The sequence below is a fragment of the Nerophis lumbriciformis genome, linkage group LG02, assembly GCF_033978685.3.
Source record: "Nerophis lumbriciformis linkage group LG02, RoL_Nlum_v2.1, whole genome shotgun sequence".
NCBI lineage: Eukaryota > Metazoa > Chordata > Actinopteri > Syngnathiformes > Syngnathidae > Nerophis > Nerophis lumbriciformis.
The window spans coordinates 49,020,001-49,033,593 of NC_084549.2; the positions used below are offsets into that span (position 1 = coordinate 49,020,001).

General features: G+C 39.9%; 1 protein-coding gene across 8 annotated transcripts in view; it reads right to left on the reverse strand.

Annotated features, from left to right (window-relative positions):
• eno4 (enolase 4) overlaps window positions 1-13,115 on the reverse strand; it is a 147,547-nt gene extending 134,432 nt beyond the window's left edge. For all 8 annotated transcript variants that reach the window (XM_061963998.1, XM_061963981.1, XM_061963953.1 and 5 more), the window contains exons 1-2: window positions 12,928-13,115; window positions 5,380-5,508 (exon numbers count right to left, since the gene is read on the reverse strand). In XM_061963998.1, coding sequence (XP_061819982.1) covers window positions 5,380-5,508; window positions 12,928-13,083 — 285 coding nt within the window. In that variant the 5' untranslated portion in view covers window positions 13,084-13,115. The remainder of the gene's footprint in view (window positions 1-5,379; window positions 5,509-12,927) is intronic.
• Between the last annotated feature and the right edge of the window lie 478 nt (window positions 13,116-13,593).

The window sequence follows — 13,593 nt, forward strand, 5'->3', positions numbered from 1 at the left end:
AGGGTCACCACCGCGCCCACCGCACCGACACCCCGCCTCGTCCGCCTTCGCCGCGGCCGGCGTCACGCGCAGCAGGTAAGCAGCTTACCTGCCCGCCACCCCCGTGGCCGGGGGCTCGTAACAGGGGTCACTCCGCGCGCTCCGCCCGCACAGCTTACCTGCCCGCCACCCCCATTGCCGGGGGCGCGTAACAGGGGTCACTCCGCGCGCAGTGCGCTCACGAAAGGGGTGGGGCTCACCCTGGTTGATATAGACAGCAGCTGGAAGTCGGAACCCGCTAAGGAGTGTGTAACAACCCACCTGCCGAATCAACTAGCCCTGAAAATGGATGGCGCTGGAGCGTCGGGCTCATACGCGGCCGTCGCCGGCAGCGAGACGCGCTTGGAGGTGCGCTCAGCGCGGCTCCCATATGATTGCGCACTGGTGTGCGTCTGGGTCGTGACAGCGTGGCACGCGAATGTCTGCACTGCATTGGATCAGTCTCCTTTCTTTAACAGGCAAAAGCTTTATAACCTCACTAATGCCTTGCATCTTCTATATTAGATATATAACAACGGGCGGATGCGGTTCTGATCAAATGTTACATCGGGTGGATGGCGGATGGTTGACGACTTTCTGATGCGGTTGCGGATGAAATAATTGCCTATCCGCGCATCTCTAATATATATATATATATATATATATATATATGTGTATATATATATATATATGTATATATGTATATATATATATATATATATATATATATGTATATATATATATTGATATATATATATATATATGTATATATATATATATATATATATATATATATATATATATATATATATATATATATATATATACCAGTGTTTCCCACAGGACAGGCATCTATTTGTGGTGGTGTGGTCGGCGGGGGGCGTTGGGGGCGGCAGCGGCGATGACCAAGAAGAACGCGGAGTTGGAATATAATTACAACATTTTATGTACATATTTATATACAGATTTGAACAATTAGTGATTCACTGAAATATATTTATTAATTGTGGTTCTTACAAAAAATATATCTTATAAAATATAAAAGCTAAAATGTCTCTTAAAGCTCTGCCCCTTTAATTAGTGAATACTAAATAATTTAACTTTAGCCTACTACTACAACCATATTATTTACCAGCAACATGAAGTGAAACAGAGGCAGAGGTGTCCTGCCACAGTCAGTCAACCTCCTCCTCCTCCTCCTGCTGAACAGGTCGCACCTGTGGTCCGGACTGTAGGCCTACCTCCTCTCCAAGTCCAGCCCTTTTCGGCCGTTGAAAATATTTTTCTATACTCATCTGTGTGAAGGAGTGAACATCCAACATTAGAATTTATTACTAACGAGCAGAAGCGCTCTATGTACAGTGCCGTCTAACCAGCAGCTCAACACATGCAGGGTTCAACGTTAAGGTTTTTTTCTACTTGCCCGACTTCTCAAATCTACTTGCCCCAATATTTTTACTTGTCCTGCCTAGGTTTTTTTCTGGCTGTGTAGTGCTCATGGCTTATATCTTACTAGAATCCTTCCCGTTGACTATTTACAACACTACACAGTATTTATTATTATCTATAATTACATTTAAATGGCATTGCATACATGTAAAATTAAATGCTATTTCACAATATTTGACCAGTAGCAGTTACACTCATCTGAACAGGTCATCCACCTGTTTAAAGCCCAATCACAGTTGAAATCTTGAAATGAAGGGCCTTTAATAAAACATTAACCTGGACAACATTTTAACAGCTGGTTGGCTCAGATTTTATTCTTTTCATTGCATTCACATGCTGCAGTGGACAGTGGACAATTTAGCTTCAGTCCATGTGTGTTTATTGACAACAGGGTTATAACCTGGACACGTTAGCTCGTCGGTATGAAAACAGGTGACCGAGTCAAACAGCGGCGGTGTTAATGAAGCAGCGTCAGGCGAAACCGTCAGTGAAACGCTCGGTGAAATCGCGGATTAACATTAAATATATGACGAGCCGCGAGCGATGCATCTATAACCTATCTACCTATAACACCTGTAAAAATGAAGCAATGCTACCACGCTAGCAAGCGTTAGCTAGCCGGCTATGAGCCACCAAGCTGCTAACTATCGCCAAAAGGCACCATTTAAGTTTTTTTCCCCATGGCATCCTGGATCAAGGCTTTCAGCAGCTTTTGGACGTTTGAGGTAGAAACGTAGGAAGCGCCATCATTATGAAAAGTAGTCGGCTTGTATTTTGGTCCCGTCCGTCCGTCCCTCTTCTTCTTCTTCTTCTGGCCCACCAGGTGAATTAAGTGCTATTGGCGGAGTTACAATGCATACCGCCACCTACTGCACCGGAGGTGTAACTACAAGCAACATTCACAGACAGTCCCATTGCTTTTATGAGCGGTCGAGCGAGTCAAAAGCCGAAAAATCCATTTGTGGCGGACATAATTCTTTCGTGGCGGGCCGCCACAAATAAATGAATGTGTGGGAAACACTGTATACACATACATATATATATATATATATATATATATATATATATATATATATATATATATATATATATATATTGTAGCTGTTGCTGAGAGTTTGCATGCTTTAAATATGTGTCATAAATAAATAAATATTAATAAATAAGTTAATGATGCAGAGTTATAAAATATTATTAGAAAATGTGTGATTGTAAATTCTCCTGAGCAAAATGTAAATGTATTGTGTTAATTGTGTTGCAAAGCGGAACGATTGTTGTGATGTTGCGACCCCACGGACAGTAAATAAGGCAGAACATGCAAGAGGGGAGGTGCTTGAGCACGTTGTCTTCAGCTCCTCAAAAGATTTAAGTGCATTCGATGATTTGTGCAAAACTTTAAGCAAGTGATTATTAGAACCTCTTTTCGTTACAAGCAGCCAACGAGGTATTGTATTTTTGTAATTTAATTTCTTTCTGAGTGTTTATTGATGTGAAATCAAAGTCTGATGTATTGTACTGTATTTTGTAAGTTCTCACGGCGTGTTGGCGTGTCGGCGTGGATGGTGTGTACAACGGTGTGTACAACGGCGTGGGACGGCGTGGGACGGCGTGGCGAAGTTGGTAGAGTGGCCGTGCCAGCAATCGGAGTGTTGCTGGTTACTGGGATTCAATCCCCACCTTCTACCATCCTAGTCACGTCCGTTGTGTCCTTGGGCAAGACACTTCACCCCTTGCTCCTGATGGCTGCTGGTTAGCGCCTTGCATGGCAGCTCCCGCCATCAGTGTGTGAATGTGTGTGTGAATGGGTGAATGTGGTAATACTGTCAAAGCGCTTTGAGTACCTTGAAGGTAGAAAAGCGCTATACAAGTATAACCCATTTATCATTTATTTATTTACAGCAAGGAGGAGTCAATAAACGCCCGTTTTACAAAAAGGAACTTTCCTGTGTTGCCGTGTACCGAAAGGAGCTACATATATATATATATATATATATATATATATATATATATATATATATATATATATATATATATATATACACACACATTTAAATACATATAAACACATACAGTATATACACACATATACAGTACATATATATATTCACATATATACAGTACAGACCAAAAGTTGGGACACACCTCATTCATTGCGTTTTCTTTATTTTCATGACTTTTTACATTGTAGATTGTCACTGAAGGCATCACAACTATGAATGAACACGTGGAGTTATGTACTCAACAAAAAAGGTGAAACTGAAAACATGTTTTATATTCTAGTTTCTTCAAAATAGCCACACTTTGCTCTGATTACTGCTTTGCACTTTCTTGGCATTCTCTCGATGAGCTTCAAGAGGTAGTCACCTAAAATGGTTTTCAGGTCTGCTTGACGCTCATTGAGAGAATTCCAAGAGTGTGCAAAGCACTAATCAAAGCAAAGGGTGACTATTTTGAAGAAACTAGAATACTCAATCAATCAAAGTTTTTTTTACATAGTCCTAAATCACGAGTGTCTCAAAGGGCTGCACAAGCCACAACGACATCCTCGGCTCAGATCCCACATAAGGGCAAGGAAAAACTCAACCCAATGGGCTACAATGAGAAACCTTGGAGGGGAACGCAGATGTGAGGACCCCCCCGGGCGACCGGTGTAATGGACGTCGAGTGGATCTAGTTAATAGTGTGAGAGTCCAGTCCATAGTGGGGCCAGCAGGAGATCTTCTTGAGTGGATATATTAAAAAAGTTTTCAGTAATTTCACCTTCTTTGTTAAGTACATAACTCCACATGTGTTCATTCATAGTTTTGATGCCTTCAGTGACAATTGACAATGTAAATAGTAATGAAAATAAAGAACATTGAATGAGGAGAAGGTGTGTCCAAACTTTTGGCCTGTACTGTATATACAGTACGTATATATATATATATATATATATATATATACACACACACACACACACACACACACACACACACACACACACACATATATATATATATATATATATATATATATACGCTGTTGATACGACAGATGAGTTGGTTTTTGTACAGCAGAAAATTACCAGTTTAAAAATGTTGTTACAAATGTTTTTGGTGAAGTTCAGCTAAATATAGACAGTTTTGCTCAATAAAGTGATCCCTCCTTAAAGTGTCTCGACAGAGGTGACAAACATTGTTTTACGTATCTATTACGGCAGCTTGTTGTCACCTGTCATTCACAGCTGCATTGCAAAATCCTACAGAACATATTGTTATGAGCTTATTTTGTTTAGAGTTTAGATTGGATTAGATTTTTTGCGCTCCATATTCTTTGCTGTGCGGAGAGAATGCGTGAGCCGTGCGTAATTGTGCAAGTGCGCAACGGAACGTTGCCTACCATTAGACAGAACATTTTTAATGTCCTGGGATCCTGCTCTGCTGCTCCTATTCCTGCCCTCCTTCCCAACTCTTTTCTAATGTCCGGACTTGTAATTTTTGGAGCTGGAGTTCGCTCACGCTGGCTTAATTGTTATTATTGTAGTTATGTATTGACCTCTGCTGGTTAATACAAACAGAACATGTTCAGTCATCGGGTCACACCGTGGACATATTTTTGTTTGGACTGCAACTGCCACTAGGAAAAATAAAACCTAAAAACCTCTATTACGTATGGAAATATCCGCTGACGGCAAAGTCTGTCGGGGCAAATCTCAACAACAAAGCGATACAAAATAGTTTGAAAAATTTCCCCTTAATGCTTCCATGGTTTCAGTTCACACTTTTGGGGATAATGAAGACACAAAAACAGGTGCCAACAGGCAAGAAAAGTGGATTTTGCGTAATATGAACCCATGAATGCGACTTATAAAAATACAGTCATGTGTGAAAACAATGCATCATACCATAATAACAGATACCATTTTTGAAGCGTTACCTCTTCTTTATTGCAGGCAATGCAGTAGACCTCAGCCTCAACAGACCGTTGCCCTCGTGAATCATAGACCTCTTTTCCATTCAGTCTGCTGATTAGTGGTGCTGGTGACAGCTTTGCGAAATAGTTTGCCTAAAGGAACAGTGGTAGAAAAGTCGTTGAAAATTCATTTTCATATGAGCACTCATTGATTCTATCTTGCATCGCTTGTTCAAGGCGGCTCAGTGGTCAAGTTGTTAGCAGGGTTGTGCCACCCATCTCACAATTCCATTGTGATTCAGGGTGTTACAATTTGATTAACAATGATCGATGCATCTTTTTCGACATTTGTCAGCATCCATTAAACAAAGTAAACAAATATCCGACAAAACAATTCAACACATTTCCCACAACAAAAAGCTGCTCCTATTACTCAGTGTAAAAACACAGAATTTGATTTTCTAAAACAGAAGTGTCCAAACTTTGTTACATACAGGTCTGCATACTGAAAAGTCACAGCATGCAAAGGGTCGTTTTGATATATTTTTAATTTTGTAAAATAAAATACAAAAAAAACAAAACATGTATATTTAAAGACAAAGGGTTCTCATTCAATGTGTTTTCTTTATTTTCATGACTATTTACATTGTAGATTGTCACTGAAGGCATCAAAACAATGAACGGACACGTGGAGTTATGTAATTAACAAAAAAAGGTGAAATAACTAAAAACCTGTTTTATATTCTAGTTTCTTCAAAATAGCCACCCTTCATTCTGATTACTGCTTTGCACACTCTTGGCATTCTCTCGATGAGCTTCAAGAGGTAGTCACCTGAAATGGTTTTCCAACAGTCTTGAAGGAGTTCCCAGAGGTGTTTAGTACTTGTTGGCCCCTTATCTTCACTCTGCGGTCCAGCTCACCCCAAACCATCTCGATTGGGTTCAGGTCCAGTGACTGTGGAGGCCAGGTCAGCTGCCGCAGCACTCCGTCTCTCTCCTTCTTGGTCAAATAGCCTTTACGCAGCCTGGAGGTGTGTTTGGGGTCATTTTTCTGTCAAAAAATAAATGATTGTCCAACTAAACGCAAACCGGATGGGATGGCATGTCGCTGCCGGATGCTGTTGTTAGTGTGCCTTCAATTTTGAATAAATCCCCAACAGTGTCACCAGCAAAACACCCCCACAACTATCACACCTCCCACTCCACGCTTCACAGTTGGAACCAGGCATGTGGAATCCATCCATCCGTGCGTCTCACAAAGACATGGCGGTTGGAACCAAAGATCTCAAATTTGGACTCATCAGACCAAAGCACAGATTTCCACTGGTCTAATGTGATTCCTTGAGGTTCTTCGCCCAAACAAATCTCTTCTGCTTGTTGCCTCTCTTTAGCAGTGGTTTCCTAGCAGCTATTTGACCATGAAGGCCTGATTTGCACAGTCTCCTCTTAACATTTGTTGTAGAGATGGGTCTGCTACTAGAACTCGGTGTAGCATTCATCTAGTCTCCGATCTGAGCTGATATTAACCTTTGATTTCTGAGGCTGGTGACTCGGATGAACTTGTCCTCAGAAGCAGAGGTGACTCTTGGTCTTCCTTTCCTGGGTTGGTCCTCATGTGTGCCAGTTTCGTTGTAGCGCTTGATGGTTTTTGCGACTCCACTTGGGGACACATTCAAAGTTTTTGCAACTGACTGACCTTAATTTCTTAAAGTAATGATGGCCACTCGTTTTTCTTTAGTTAGCTGATTGGTTCTTGCCATAATATGAATTTTAACAGTTGTCCAATAGGGCTGCCGGCTGTCTAGTAACCTGACTTCTGCACAACACAACTGATGGTCCCAAACCCATTGATAAAGCAAGAAATTCCACTAATCAACCCTGATAAGGCACATCTGTAAAGTGAAAACCCTGAAGCTCATCAAGTGTGTGCGAAAAAGTAATCAGAGCAAAGGGTATCTATTTTGAAGAAACTAGAATATGAAACATGTTTTCAGTTATTTCACCTTTTTTTGTTAAGTATATAACTTCACATTCATAGTTTTGATGCCTTCAGTGTTCTACAATGTAAATAGTCATTAAAATAAATAAAATGCATTGAATGAGAAGGTTTGTCCAAACTTTTGGCCTGTACTGTATATATGCATATACAGTTGTGGTCAAAAGTTTACATACACTTGTAAAGAACATAACGACTTGTAAAGAACATAACGTCATGGCTGTCTTGATTTTCCAATAATTTTTACAACTCTTATTTTTTTGTGATAGAGTGATTGGAGCACATACCGTACTTGTTTGTCACAAAAAACATTCATGAAGTTTGGTTCTTTTATGAATTTATCATGGGTCTACCGAAAATGTGCGTTTTTATTGGTCATAAATTTTGATTCGACGGAAGTTTAATCAATCACAAATACTGCCTCAGTTTGCACTCAGACAAGTTTACCGCGAGGGGCTGTCAAAAGAAAGACTTCATTGTAAACACTAAGGTGAGTGTAAAGTCAGCCTTTTTAACTTCATCCCGTACCATGTCTCCAATAAATTAGTTGTTTTAGTCTTTGTGTGTCCATGGAAACTTCACTTTTATCTCCCGCTGAAGCGACATTGTTCGAAGACGGAGACAGGTTAGCTGTTAGCTTCAAGCTAACCAGCACCCGACCAGACTCCTCCACCCCAAAAAACATACTTTGTAGATCAACAAATGGGGCAAAATATGTGCCTTTTGAAGTATTAATGTGTGAGGAGTGTTCAAAAGGAGTCTCTTGGAGAAGTGGCTAACAAGTTAGAAATGTAGCTCGCGTCGCTGACAGTGACGTCATCACCGTCATTGTTTACTGAAGCAGAGATGCTGACTGTGCGTTATGATGCGCGTGCATGCATAGCCAGGCTCTGCTTTTTATCGATAGACTTATCAGATTTAAATGTTTTATTATCTATAGCAGGGGTGTCAAAGGTGTGGCCTGGAGGCCATTTGTGGCCCACAGCTAATGTTTCAAAGGCCCACGGTACATTCTAAAAATACTATAAAAAAAAATAAAAAAACATAACTAAAGTGGAATAAAAAAGCTTACAGGTGAAATGTAATTTAGAAAAAGTTGCAATGTTGACTAATAAAACAAAGTTCTTTTTTTTTCTTTAAAACTGTCATTGCTCAAAACATAATACTGAATCAAAATAAATGTTTTTATCAATTATTGACCTATCCAATGCTCCAATTACTTCAGATCAAATATTCCACTTTGAAAAATATTTTTTTGTGGAAGATTTTGCATATTTTTTGTATTTGCCGGGCAGCACGGTGATACAGGGGTTAGTGCATGTGCCTCACAATACAAAGGTCCTGAGTTCAATCCCGGGCTTTGGATCTTTCTGTGTGGAGTTTGCATGTTCTCCCCGTGACTGCGTGGTTTCCCGCCGGGTACTCTGGCTTCCTCCCACCTCCAAAGATGTGCACATGGGGATAGGTTGATTGGCAACACTAAATTGGCCCTAGTGTGTGAATGTGAGTGTGAATGTTGTCTGTCTATCTGTGTTAGCCCTGCGATGAGGTGGCGACTTGTCCAGGGTGTACCCGCCTTTCGCCTGTGTGCAGCTGAGATAGGCTCCAGCACCCCCGCGACCCCGAAAGGGACAAAGGGTGGGAAATGGATGGATGGATGGATGTGTATTTGCCATAAAAAAACACAGTTTTCTTTGACAAAAAGGGCAGAAAACAAACAAACAATAAAACAACAACAACAACAACAACAAATTTGAATTGAGGGATAGATGTGAAGTTGATGTAGACTCTAGAGATTTAAGCATTAAATAAATAATTTATGTATGTCCTGGCACACCATTATCATCATTTCATGACCGAAGCAAAACACTTTTTACACTTTCATACTGAAATAAATACACCTACAACTTATTAAATACAAATATAGAAAAAACTACCGGCAGCGGTAAAGTTTAGATCCATGAAGGAAAGAAGAAAGTGAAGGAATGTTTATACATGTAACTGAATAAAATTAAATATGCATAAAAATGGGTTTTCTTTTGTATACTTTTTTTGATGAATTAAGTAACGTTTATGACAACCTTTTTCCAAAACATAATATAGAAAATATAGAATGTGAGATACAACAGGATAATGCATACATTTATCATTTGTTTTCAAAACGCTTCCAAAAAAGTGAGACCCCAAAAACGTACTGTGGGATCCCATTTTTATGACTTGATGGGATCCCTGGGACTCCATTTTGAAAATTCCTAGCACCAACACTGCATACAGCAATTTTAATATTTGGTTACATGTCCCTTTGCAAGTTTCACTGAAATAAGGCGCTTTTGGTAGCATCCACAAGCTTGTGGCAAGCTTTAGGTTGAATTTTTGATCACTCCTCTTGACAAAATTGGTGCAGTTCAGTTGAATTTTTTGGTTTTCTGACATGGACTTGTTTCTTCAGCATTGTCCGCACGTTTAAGTCAGAACTTTGGAAATTAAGGCTAAAACCTTAATTCTAGCCTGATTTAGCCTTTCCTTTACCACTTTTGAAGTGTATTTGGGGTCATTGTCTTGTTGGAACACCCAACTGCGCCCAAGACCCAACCTTTGGGCTGATGATTTTAGGTTGTCCTGAAGAATTTGGAGGTAATCCTCCTTTTTCATTGTCCCATTTACTCTCTGTAAAGCACCAGTTCCATTGGCAGCAAAAAAGGTCCAGAGCATAATACTACCACCACCATCCTTGACGGTAGGGATCGTGTTCCTGGGATTAAAGGCCTCACCTTTTCTCCTCCAAACATATTGCTGGGTATTGTGGCCAAACAGCTGAATTCTTGTTTCATCTGACATCACATGGACAAAGATCAGACCTTCTGGAACAGGGGTGTCAAACTCAAATACAGAGTGGGCCAAAATTTAAAACTGAACAAAGCCGCGGGCCAAGGTTGAACAAATTAACCTTTTAAAAGGGACCCAAACAAGTTTTGCATTAAATATTGAACAAGCAAGGCTTATATAACTTTATAGTGACATGCAAAATCAAGTTTCAAATAATAATAATAATAATAATAAAAAAATATCAATGCCATATCAAATACAATTTAAATAAAACTTGAATGCCTCTTTTCTATTTGCAGCCTTCTGAGGTAAATATCAACATTAATTTTTTCCACTGATAATGGCCGTTTAAGCAACTTTAATACTGTTAGAAATATATGCCACACTGTGAATCCACACCAAACAAGAATGACAAACACATTTTGGGAGAACATCCGCACAGTAACACAACATAAACACAACAGAAAATACCCAGAACCCTTTGCAGCACTAACTCTTCCGGGACGCTATAATATACACCCCCGCTACCTCCAAACCCCGCCGCCCCCACCCACACACACACATACACACACACCTTGTAGCGTCCAGGTGTTGTGCCGGATAATGCATGAATGAAATAAACAATGAATGAAAACAATGAATGAAATATGAAATCCGTGCTGCAGTCGCTGCTGGGCCACAACATTAAGTACACCTGCAGACTGCAGCACGGATTTCATATTTCATTCATTCACAACTCCTCCAACACGAACATTATTGTTTTTGCACTTTTGGCTTCTTATTAAATAACTTTTTCAAATAGATTCAATCTTGCACGTGGAAACTTTAAGTGTGGGCTTTAGTTGATACAACTCTCCCGTCAGGGGGTGCATTCTACGCCGGGGGTGCATTATCCAGCACAACACTGGAAGAGTTAGTGCTGCAAAGGGTTCTGGGTATTTGTTCTGTTGTGTTTATGTTGTGTTACTGTGCGGATGTTCTCCCAAAATGTGTTTGTCATTCTTGTTTGGTGTGGATTCACAGTGTGGCGTATATTTCTAACAATGTTAAAGTTTTTTTTATACTGGCACCCTCAGTGTAACCTGTATCGCTGAAGATCAACTATGCGTTGCATTCACTTCTGTGTGCGTGCCAAAGCCGCACATATTATGTAACTGGGCCAGCACTCGTTGGACTGGAAGAAAAGGAGACGTTACAATTCTCGGGAGGGGCACTGAAATTTGGGAGTCACCTAGGAGATTTGGCAAGTATGAGAATTAGCGGTGTACCGCGGCACCGCCCCTGTGTATATTCGGCGGGTCAGCTCAAGTTCTAATTTGATATCACCTCACGGGCCAAGTGAAATTAAACGGCGGGACAAATTTGGCCCGCGGGCCAGAGTTTGACACCCACGTTCTGGAGGAACGTTCTGTGTCAAGAGTAGTGGTCAAAAATTCAACCAGAAGGTTGCCAGAAGCTTGTGGATGGCTACCAAAAGTGCCTTATTGCAGTGAAACTTGCCAAGGGACATGTAACAAAATATTAACATTGCTGTATGTATACTTTTGACCCAGCAGATTTGGTCACAATTTCAGTAGACCCATAATAAATTCATAAAAGAACCAAACTTCATGAATGTTTTTTGTGACCAACAAGTATGTGCTCCAATCACTCTATCACAAAAAAATAGGAGTTGTAGAAATTATTGGAAACTCAAGACAGCCATGACATTATGTTCTTTACAAGCGTATGTAAACTTTTGACCATGACGGTATATATACGTACACACACACACACACACACACACACACACACACACACACACACACACACACACACACACACACACACACACACACACACACATTTATATACATTTAAATATATCTGTATGTATGTGTGTATATATATATATATATATATATATATATATATATATATATATATATATATATATATATATATATATATATATATATATATATATATGATATAATCATTTAGCAACCAGTGTGATTTATCAAGTGCAAGACAACTACAGGGATAAAAGTATGTTTCAGTGATATTAGTTTCTATTAATGTCATTATTGTATTTTTTCTTTTCATTACTGTATTTTCTATATGTATAATATAGGTATAATTTCCCACTTACATTAAAACTCCTCCTAAATCACTGTCATGGGAATGTAAGTAGACAGAGGAGCGCTTGTCCCCAAAGAAAGCCCATGCAAGCACATTGACAACACGCAAACTCCACCCAGGTAAGAACAGGATTTAAACCCAAAACCTCTCCAGCACCCCCTGCGATCCCGAAAGGGACAAGCGGTAGAAAAATGGATGGATGGATGGATGGACCTCTTGGCTGTGACGCAGACCTAATGATGATCTGATTTAAATGTTTGGAGAATCTCTTTGGATTAGTCCTATTCATGGGTATAATGTATTTATGTATGTTTACAAATATTATGTGAGCAGTTTATGATTAAATGTAAGGTGCACACAATATCAATTTCAGATAGTTGAGGTTGGAGCAGTCCTTTAAAAAGAGGCTATGTTGAAGCTAATTAATATCATATTTAATTAAAATATCGATGAACTGATTAGTGTTATTAATAACACGTGTGATTAAATTAGACTTAAGTGCATCACACGAATGCACATTAAGGCTAATGTACTTGCACTTGAAGTCTAAGTGGCTATGATTGATATAACATGCTAGCTTTACAGATTAAGCTAGTGTGATGAAGGAAGAGGAAGTGAAGTTTGTTGACCAAATAACCGTTGACGTCCTCCGGGTTCTGAAAGAAAGCCTCGGCCAGGGCGCACTCCAGCTCCTCGGGGACTTTGTTGGCCCGGTAGAAGTCAGCTGCAGCGTTTTTGGTGTGGCCGAAGTTCTGATCCTCTTCAGAGATGACAAGATAAGACATTGTCTCGCCCGATCGTTTTTAGCCTTTGCTGTTCTCCGTTGCCATGGGAGCGGCGCGTTCACGTGACACACAAAGACTAAGAAATTGAACTATCGTCTCGCGCGGCTTTCGCACATTGTGTTTTGGTCTTTGGATTTTTATTTTAATTTATGGGAATTGAAAAATATATGTATATATTATTGTATTTGAATTTAATTTTAAAGTACAAAACATGTAATTGACAAAACAAAGGGTTTATGGAAATTTCCAATAATCTTGCTACAATAATACTTCCATAAGTGTTATTTTTTGTGTCCAAAAGCAGAACAGGTTTTCTGTCAAAATGCACTACCAGTCCCGGTGTTGTGCCAAAATTGGATTTCCCTGCTAAAAGATGATTCCCTTCGCGGGAGCGTGCACCGGTGCACGCTCCCGCTCGTTAAACCTGCATTGATGGACTTCGTTTGTACACAGCGGATTACTTTACGTGTAAAACAAACACTTTATCTTCGCCGTTATTGTGACGCTATG